The sequence below is a fragment of the Gasterosteus aculeatus genome, chromosome 5 (genome assembly GCF_964276395.1).
Source record: "Gasterosteus aculeatus chromosome 5, fGasAcu3.hap1.1, whole genome shotgun sequence".
In the NCBI taxonomy this organism is placed as follows: Eukaryota; Metazoa; Chordata; class Actinopteri; order Perciformes; family Gasterosteidae; genus Gasterosteus; species Gasterosteus aculeatus.
Window position 1 is genome coordinate 11,151,781 of NC_135692.1, and position 10,470 is coordinate 11,162,250.

General features: G+C 47.1%; 1 protein-coding gene across 2 annotated transcripts in view; it reads right to left on the reverse strand.

Annotated features, from left to right (window-relative positions):
• dock1 (dedicator of cytokinesis 1) overlaps nt 1-10,470 on the reverse strand; it is a 122,102-nt gene that overhangs the window by 37,730 nt on the left and 73,902 nt on the right. For both annotated transcript variants that reach the window (XM_040177593.2, XM_040177590.2), the window contains exons 28-29: nt 4,732-4,833; nt 2,872-2,966 (exon numbers count right to left, since the gene is read on the reverse strand). In XM_040177593.2, the coding sequence (XP_040033527.1) occupies nt 2,872-2,966; nt 4,732-4,833 (197 nt within the window). The remainder of the gene's footprint in view (nt 1-2,871; nt 2,967-4,731; nt 4,834-10,470) is intronic.

The following is a 10,470-nucleotide window of genomic DNA, read 5'->3' on the forward strand; positions in this document are numbered from 1 at the left end:
CGACCTCATCCTCATTGGACCGCGTTCGTTTCCGATGTCAATCTCGATAAGTGTAACGACCCGAGTAAAAGTGGAAATCCTTGTGACATTGGTTGACAAGCGACAGGAGTCCATCTCTGCAGCTATCAAGCTTGGCTTTCCGTTCCGCATGGGGTAAATGGCAGCCGGTGGGCCGGCCCCTCCCGATGCTGCGGTCCCTGGGGCAATTAGAGCCCATAAATCAGCTTAAGGCCCGGAGGAAGTGTGAGGCGACGGAGGGTGGAGGAGAGAGAGCGGGCGGAAGGGACTTCTGCTGCTGCTGCGGATGCCCGTCTCATTAGCGCGGCGATCATAACGGGAGGATGTGAAAGCAAAGGCTGCTAATGCCGTCGGGTGTCTGTCTGTCTGTCTGTCTGTCTGTCTGTCTGTCTGTCTGTCTGTCTGTCTGTCTGTCTGTCTGTCTGTCTGTCTGTCTGTCTGTCTGTCTGTCTGTCTGTCTGTCTGTCTGTGGGCTGGACGGGGCTCGCTTTGTCACACAGCAGCAGGAGTGAGGAAGGGCCGAGGGGACGTTCAGATGTGCTTCTGGAAGATTTTAAAAAAAGTTCTTAAAATGTGACAACTGAGATAAGACCCAGCTGGAAAAGAAGGGCAGTTAAATCGCTTTAAAAACGAATGCTTGTTGCTGTTTTGTAGTCCATTTAAAGCGATTTATTTGATGTATCAAAGCACATCAGGTGCTCTTATCTTTTTCAACTATTTCTTTTAGGTAATTGCTGTCGTCCGTGATTGAGTCTTACTGCCCTCATTAATCGATTTAACGGGCACGGGCAACACTATCCGGCCCGAACACTCTCTGGTGATCTGAAAATCACACAGTACACGACAATAGATGCATGACGCACACGCAGACATCTTGTGTGTCCTTGCAGAGTCAATAAAAAAACATTTATACCCATCTCATGGGAACGTACGAACGTGTCACCTTGGGTTTCGGGGAAAACAAGCCCGCTCTGACGGATGGCAAAAAAATAGAAGTTGTGCTAATTGGCCACAAAGCCGACACCTGCAGTATTCAAACAGGCTCCAGCATAAAGAGATGAGTCAGACTTTGACAGGCTGGTTTTCCATTGAGCTGAGCAATGATTCAACTCCAGCAAGTGGCTGAATGCACTCCAAATTAATCCAACGGAGAAGAAAAAAAAAAAGGTTAAATTGGAGTAGATTCTGTTGGAGGTATATGAACTGACAAATTGACCACCAAACATTTCATACCCAACAGTACAAAGCACGACCTGAGATATTACCGCCGGCATCTGAGCGATGCTCATCACATCACCATCAAGCAGCTTCAGAGTACAGGATCACGCTGTGGAGCGTTTGAATGGCCTTTGTAGTCGGGTAAACAAAGACGTGTGTGTATGTGTGTGTGTGTGTGTGTGTGCGTGGGGGTCCGGACAGCAGGGTTTTAGACGCCGACCCCAGCACAGTCTACAGAGGGAACCGATGCACAGGGGAGCATCACCACCTTGCCCACAACGTCTTCTTGCCTTGTAACCCAAGTGGCTGATGGCTTTTCGGTTGGAAGGGGGGGGGCGGCGAGGTGTGAATTCGAAAAGAACTCCGGCTCGTAGCAATCAAACGGACTGATGAAAGCAATAGAGCCAAAATTGAGAAGCAATGCAATCCCAAGTCAAATGGGCCGGCCGGTGATGATGTTGAAATGGTTCTGGAAGGAGCGGACGGTGGACTTCGGCCGGCCTCTGTGACGCTCTGCAGCAGCAGCGAACAGCCACTTTGAAGCCGAGCTCAGACGGATGCTGCTCCAGGTACTCCGTTTCACTCTTATTTCGCTTTTTGTGTTCACTGTTTTTTGTTTGATGCATTTTCAATTGGCGGGTAAGTGCATCTAAGGGAGTGCTACTGCTTTTTGTGAATAAAGTTGTATCAAGTCTTTTGTTGCTCCAGAGGGAGCGAGCATGAAATCCGATGAAATGTTACACGAGTCAGTGTTGTTTGGGCCTGAAGACTAGAAACCGGATGAAAAAAACCTGGGAGGTGTGTAGACGCGTCAGCCAGCTACAAGTCAGCGGCTTGAGGCTATATTAGCAGCAATAGGAACAGTTGCGTTGTGCGTAATACAGGCACAAGGTTTTGATGCAGATGACGAATATATGAAATAGAATGGTTGATATTACTGTTTCTGCGACACCGGTTTTGATCTTTTTTTTTAAACAAATGTCAGGCTGACGATGCTAAAGAGTGATCTACCATTGTTGTACTTTCTCTGATTTCTGGGTGACCATGGATCTTCGACCACAACAAATCTAGTAGTTGCAAAGTTTGCAATGAGGGATAACAGAAAACAAACTTCTCTCGTTATCAACAAAACTGACTTGGAGCTTTCATGCTGTGCCATTGCACAACAGAGCACAAAAACTCATTCAGGTCCCAGTTTCTTCTGTACAAATGGATGTTTTTCTTCCACAGACTTCAGTCTGACAAGTGCACAGAAAGCAAGGCCCTGGACTAAACTCCGAAAGCGCATTCCATCTCTTTGTATCTTCAACATAAATGGATTCCGGCAGCGTTCGCATTAATAAAACAGAAGGCTTCAGCAGCACAACAAGCAACAAAGTAAAGAGATGCTGAGAGATTAGAAGGCAGCTTACACCCGAGCATCCATAATTCATGGGATTGTTCGCGGCAGCGCTGGCTGCTTGTCTGCTTGCTACACCGCCGAGGCCTCGCGCCGATATTTGCATGAAGAGAATTACATTAGAACATGTACTTACCCACCTCGGACCGGCAGTACATAGCAGCGACAGTGTGTAGGGGGTTAATAGCGGCATGTTTTTACGCTGCTTTGCACGTGTCCAGCTGTGTCGCACTTACTTGTTTTGCATCATGTTCATTAAGACCCAGTCGGAGGGGTAGACGTTTTTCCCAATGAGATCTTTAAACATGATGAATGTTTCCATTAGGAAATCCTGCAAGAGAGGAAATGTTTTTGAAAATGAAAACAAGTCATCCTTTCCAGCGCCATGATAAAGGTAATCTGAAATGACCCGTTAGGAGTTTGTGGCTTTTGGGCAAGAACAGCCTTTTGATTAGTTTTCAAGGTAAGGCGACGCATATATTTGCCTTTTTAAATAATCCAACATGTTCATAACCCCCACGTGTTGTAGTACAATGAGATCACAGCTTCCTTACTTCTCGCGGGACATTAAATGCACAAACCAGATACACAATTATCAGCCATCTTGATAAGTAGACTCAGTCCTACTACTATTAGATTCTCATCTCATCTTTCTCTCGAAAACAACTCATACAAAAATAATCCCTTTTAAATCATCACTTGCAGCCAGAGCTTGGTATCCTTTCAAAGATTACGATGCCAATGCCAGTGTCCTTAACGTGAGAACACCAATAGAATACTTCAGTAGGTGCCCATTACACCGATGGAAGCTGCTCGTGTCCAACAAGTCGATTGGTTTGCGAGCAAAACCACACAAATCCTTCGCCGTATTGTTTGAACTGGAGACGTTTCAATGGCACTTGGAAGTGTTTCACTTCAGTGGATTGAGTACGGACCCCCGGGCCCTCCTTGGGACCCGGTGGGCGTGTGGCGGTGTATCTTCAGAGACCCTACCCTTCTCCTGTACCTTCGCTGTTCCCTTTTCTTTGCTGTGTTCGGGCTTTGAATGTCGCGTTCACGACCCTCAACCGACAAATCCCACCGATTGTGCCTTTGACCACATCCCCTGTCAGGGCTACAAAGTCATCGACTCTTTTCCCAATTTGAATATTTTAATTCTATTGCCTCTGTTAACCATCCAAAAAATATAAATATGCACGAAAGAACTATTCCTGGCTGTAGATGTTTCCCTCCCGGATGACTCCCCGTCCCTGCCGTGTTTAGAGAACAACTGCAAAACAACAAAGTCCTTTGGGCTGCAGCCAGCTCTGAAATGTGGATATGGCCCACGCCAGCTTCATGAACAATAAATCAGTGGGAAGATCCAGCTTTATAGCAGCGATTGTTTATCCTGCCATGGGAACTAGACAGACAAACCCAAACGAGCCCGGTGTACAATCATGAAGGTCAGAAAGTTCTAGTTATGTTCATTTCTTTTTCCAGTCACCTGCAAAAAAAATACCATAAGAACCGCAATTTAAAAAGATGCAGCTGCATGAATACTGATTTTTGAACTAAAACAGGACAACGGCAAACACAAACTAGAACAAGGAATTTCATAAATAATACTAAAATAATACTAAAAAATAGCAGTAAGTGACACGATAATCTCTGTCTATGTTGATTATACAACTTTACCTGTAATATAAATGAGTGTCACAGTCCTTTCTATGCAGCTCAAAAGTTGGTTGTGGGGATGAAAAGCAACAAGTGGGACCTAATATTAATCTGGTAGTAGATACTCAAAAAATACAGCTATAGGGAATGAATTATTCTGAGCTGAAATCCATAGCATCAATGAAATTCAGCCCTTCTCCACAACTTGTTGGTTGCAACACTTGATCTGCTTCCCAAAGGAGCTGCTATCAACAAGGGCATGCTGTGCATGAAGACAGACAAATTCAATCGCGAAGGCGATTGTGGAGAAACAACATTCTTCTTAAAAGATACGAGCTAAAATTTGATATAAAAAAATAAAACAGCACGAATGATCCTAAACTTTTTTTGGCCCCGCGATTTAAAGCGCCTCTCCTGACACACTGACGAGCTGCACTCACCACCACGTCGCTCCTTATCTTGCCAAAGGTGCTGATCAGATGAGCGTAATGATAGTCGTCCATCTGCCTCAGGGTGGCGGTCATGCTCGCCACGAAGCTCCCCTGGTGAAGAAAAAGAGGCAGGTTGAATTCACAAATCACAGTTTAAATTGACGGCTGCGGGCGGAGCGTCTCAGGTGATGTCGCCCTGGTGCCGACGGGCTGAGTTGGTTGGATGTGAATACCGAAGCAGGCCTGGCTTCCCAGGTTTGACCGGAGGGTAGGCGCTGATCTCATTAACCGGCCGACCTCCACTGCCCATCACTTCAGCCTCCGCTGAAGAGCTCTCCTTACTTTGCAGTCCGGCTCGGGTCGGCCCGCAGGTACGAGCGCTGCTCAGAGCTGATAAGGGAAGACAAATGTGCGGAAGCCCGAGAACTTGCCGCTGCCATCAGGTGTCATGTCAGTTATTTGTGTGAATAAAAGCGGTGACATACAGAAGGCTGGGGGGGTGGGGGGGGGACTGCGAATGTGTTTATTTGGAGGGGCATTGCTTGTTTAGGTAATGCTGAAGCTACCAAGAGAAAACTAGAACAAAAGAAAATATAAAACCATAAAGGGAGGAAGAGATAATGATGTAACGGCATATATTGGGATAACACAAGACGTGCTAACTAAAAACAAGTCCAAACAAAACGTTACACAATTTACATAAATACTTTTGAAGATTAAGAACTGCAGCATTTTAATTGAAACACTCCCAGAGAGCTTTACCCCAACGAGTGGCTCAGTCAATGCCCCGACGACAAGAGAAAGTAATGAAATGGCTACACGATGCACGACCAGCACGTCAGATGAACGTGATGCGAGCCACATTGAGAGGTCACAGGGGTCGACTAAAGTAAGCACGCTGCAGGATTAGGCATGACCTTTCCCATCAGCGCAAAAATCCTAACAAAAGCAACGACCTATGAGCAGCTGTCACAGCGTTTCGACTTCTCTTCATCAACTGATTTCAATGACGCCAAGCTATTTTCGACTAGCGGAAACCTTTCCATGACTGAACCAATGTGCAAACCCCCCGCGCCCCCGAGTGGGGACCTCAAGCCGGCTGGGGACTACCGCAAGTGAAGTCAAGGCTCATGGGATGGATACAGCTCGGCCGCTTCACGCCAGTTAATACTGGCAAAGCGTTTTCTGTTTCTGCTGGACAACCTCTCCTTGAGCTGTAATTAGGCCTGACCCACCAGGACACAGCCGAGCAGAAACAACGCTGAACACACACACACACACACACACACACACACACTTCACCTGAGCCCCAGGCTCAAATTCTGCTTCTATTTTTTTTTTTTACAGCTGTCCCTGTGTTAGTTTGCTTAGTTTTCAGTACAGCACATTGCAATATCTTTAGACAAAGCCAATTTATAATTATTTATACAAATGGCAATTACCACACAATGGGATTAATCATGTGTTAAACACCAATAAAACCGCTATTATTCATTTTTTATTCTGTTATGCTACGTGGGGCCGATGACTGCTCCCCTTCCCTCTCCGCAGTGCTTCATATGGTTTTTCTAAAGTACAGAGGGCAGAACTGAGCCCGAGCCTCAGTCCAAACCGGGTCCATTAGGGGCGTAAACGGACCTCTCGGTCCAACCGCCGCAGCGTCGTGAGGAGGACACGAAGGATGACAAAGACTTGATCACAAAGAGCGTGGACAACCTCTGGTGCCGACTCAGTTCCGCCGGCCCCATTGGAGGAGATATGATGTGTCGTTCCCGGGAAAAGACTGCATTATTCAGAGGCATCGAAAAAGCATCTTTCTTCATTCAAACTCTAATTTCTGGCTGGCGGGAGGGGATGGGCTCTGGCCGCAGCAATTCCCCCGAACGCCGGGCAGTCACTTTATTAATGAAAAAAGGGGCAGGCAGCAGCCTTTAGAAGTTACTGGCGACCAGATCAGCTGGAGGGCATCGCATGCTCGTTCATTCATCCCTTCGGCTGGGAGGGAAAACCCAAAGAATAAGGGCCCCACTCCAAGCTTCCCAACAAATGTCTTTGCTGACCAACGCAGTAGGGTCAGCTGGAAAAATCCCGACGGCACGTTTAAATACGGGTGAATCTAGCTGCCACATTCCCAGGTCCGCTTGGTCTCGGAGACGGAAGACGGAGACGGAAAAACACCCGGAGAAAAGACATCCAGACGTTTTACCGTGCAGCGATTAAAATCTAAATGCGGAACAGGAACACATGCCGCACCAGCTGTCACGGGGCCGATGTGAGAAACGGAGATGTGGGGGCTTTCAGTTACGTTGCTCTCGGGTCTGCGGCTCGAAGTTGATAAGTAAAAAAAAAAGTTACTGTCATCCGGCTGGACCTCACAGGTCTCACAGTGACCCAGAAGATCTCCAGGGCTCATCTCCCCCACTCTCAATGGCAGGACGACACCTGCGGCGTTACCATGACAATGCGTTTATCCTTTTTTTGTGCTTTTTGTGGAGCTGATAGAAAAGGGAAGGTGAGGTCAAATAAAGCAGGGCGAAGAACAGAGCAGCGAGCTAATTAAGTCTGATTTAGGTGTGTGGAGGCGGGAAGGGGAGGGGGGGGGGTGACACCCCGAGGACGGCACGGAGCGGCGTGGTTACAAGGAGAGAACAAGAAGCCCAGCTTCTAGCCCAGCTCCACGGCTGCATTTAGTTACTCACGCGCTAAAGAAGTTCCGTACACGCTACGTACAAATGCTGTTACCTGTATGAAAATGAGTCGTAGCCTCGGTAACGATGCGCCGAAGCGAAGTCGTCCATGGGCAGCGTGCGAGCTACAATGTTGTCCGAGCTTGTGCGTTATTATTCTGGTGAAAAAATCTCATACTCCACAGCCATCATTACCCCTGAGATTCCAGATGGATGAATCGCAATTATAAAACACTACACCAGTCGGCGATGATGCAAAGTAATGATTAATAAGTGTTTGAGGAAAAAAAAAAAAAAGTGCCCCTTTGAAGTGCTTTTCATGAAAGGATCCGAGGGAGCGATCGGAGACAAAGCGAGTGAACTCAAATGGGACACAAAGGACAAGAGCAAAGTAAGAAACCATTATTTCTAGATTGAGCACCTTTTTACACCTGAGAAGATGAAGCACCTGGAGGACGGGACCAAAAAATAAAAAATCGCAATAGGTTTAAAGAAGTAAATCCGTTAATGCCCGCCACTTGAGCCGTCATCAATCTCCCGTGTTCGTCTACCCGGAACCATTTCTCAAGCTAAACAATAACCGGATGCTTCGCTATTCGTATTTATCAGCGTGCGGAAGTTACAGATTTCAGGAGCCCTGCCTCCACATCCATCTTAAACTTGAGGGCAAATGAGGCAGAATCTTAGTGGAAATGAAGAAGCGGTGATTAGAGGGCAGAGCAACATCCATCACAGACCGCTCTGTAGCTCGCATCTCCCCAATAATTCATCTCACTTTAGGGCCCGACAACAGAGAAGCAAAAAAGAAAAAGAAAAAAATGGATGTTTGCTCGAGTAGTGATGGGTTGCCCCGTAAACACAGCATTGTCTTACGCCTCTAATTAAGTCGGTTGGGAAATGGCACATCCTTCTCTAAAGAGACGGGGAACCTTGCCACGTCTCAGGAGGAGAGACGGTACGGACATATAGAGAAAGATGAGGAGGAGAGATGACCTAGAGGAACAAATCCAACGCCCTCTTTCCCTCTATTGGCTTCAGGCCATGTGAAATATGAGTTTGCAGGCTCGTTACAACGGAAATCACACGAGCACACAGAAAAGCTCAAGTCGTCTCCGAGCCACAGGGAAACTAACAACCCAAACGCCAGTGATTCCCGCTGGCAGCGGCAACTAACACACCGCGAGAGCTCCACAATCACAGAAAGCCTTTTGTTGGAACGCACATTTGAAACATTTTGAACAAGGTGATTCACATGTGAAATGTGTGGCCACAAACCAAACCAAGATCTCGACATGCAGTATAATCAAAGTATAAGCACATTGTTCCATAGTCAATTTGTATTCTTCTTAACTAACGCTCATTTTAAATAAACTAATAAAAAGGTACAGATTGTAATTGAATAACTCGGGTGTTCAAAGCAATGAACTGCGCTCAGATTTTGAGACGTTACATAAGACAAAAAAAACGTGCTCACACGTGCATCTCATTTCCATTCACGTGGATCACAGACGTTTTGGAAAATCTGATTGCCATGATATGATCCCACTGGAAATATCAATTACAATATACCTATTAGTTCGATAATAAAGCACCTTGGTTTAAGGGTTGGGTTGTGCTGTTTTTTCATGGGAGCAACTATAACTTAATGAAGCAGCTCAACAATCCCTATAAGTATGCATTATAGTACAGCTTCACCACGGGGTGGGGGAGTTGGGGGGGGGGTTCTGTCCGAGGGAGGCCGAGCGGACATATGCGAGGTATTTGGTGTTTGGCCACTGCCGCAGCACTCGCCAGCGAGTCCACTTGGCTCCAACGTCTGGCCGACGAGGTGTCGGGCAGGAGGGTCGGCCAGTGGGAAGAGGGGAGGCCAGATGGAACCATTCGGCCTCCATTTCAGTTGCCAGCATTTGGCGTAAAGCTCGTTGACGTCCAGATGAGCACTTCAGAATAGATAGGGACAGAAAAATCAATCTACCGTTGTATCTCCCTCACGGCGCTAACATCAGTTTATGCCCCCCTCCCCCTATTTAGTCTTATTCAGGTTTATTTGTTCGGTACATACGTTAATGAAGAGACAAACAAACAAACAGACTGCGGCAGATGGGGGGGGGGGGGGCGGACTCGCCGACCCGTCAGCTCGGCACATTTTCAGTCTCGCGTCTCGCTCGCTATCTCGCTCGCCGTCTCGCTGGGGGCCCGAGCAGCAGACGCGTCACGTCAGTCTGTCGCCTGATATTTGCACACAAACGCTAGCGCACGCGCTAAACCCCCCCCCACCCCCCCTCTCCTCCTCCCCCCCCGCCGCGCCCTCGCTTTCACGATCGCCGAGAGATGAAAGCCGCCACAAACCAGACAGCTCGCTCTCCGGCGTCGAGTAATTCGGCTCCATACAGCTACGACACTCGGCGTTCTGATTCATTCCGTGTGGATGAATGCACGCAGGGGCTCTGCGCACAGATGGGCAGCGAGGCTTTAAAGAAAGTTATACGTGACGATTGGCAGTTCCAGAAAAGTTTAAAAGTTGAGGTTTATTGTTTATTTATTGTAACGTAAGGTACAGCCAAAGTCAAGGTGATTCCATATCTTGATAACAATGTATTATCTCACTGTTTTCTGGTAACTCAATGCATTTGTTTCAAATACAACTCAGCATAGTGTTTAAGTGAAATGATACGCAAAGATATAGTTATTAGAGGTATAGCAAGTCTTTCCAGCAGCACTGACTGCAGTGTTTTTTAATGCATGCACACAAAAATCAGATTCAGACTTGGAGGAGAGGTTTGCCACTTTAATTACAGTAGTTGGTTCATCTTGAGCTTTGGAGGCCTTTAGTGGGGATATTTCTCTGATATTTTGTTGCTGTTTATCTTGGCAGTAAATAGAAGATTGGTTCTGTCCTCTAACCACAGCAGTGTGTTTAGCATATACACAATGGTGTGGGTGGGTGGGACAAGGACATCAAATAGCAGTCCCCGGGGGCCCGACTCTGAGGTAATGAAATCGATAAGAGGAGAGTCACTCCAGTGACTCGTCCAATGCCAGCGGTTTATCCATCGGAGGG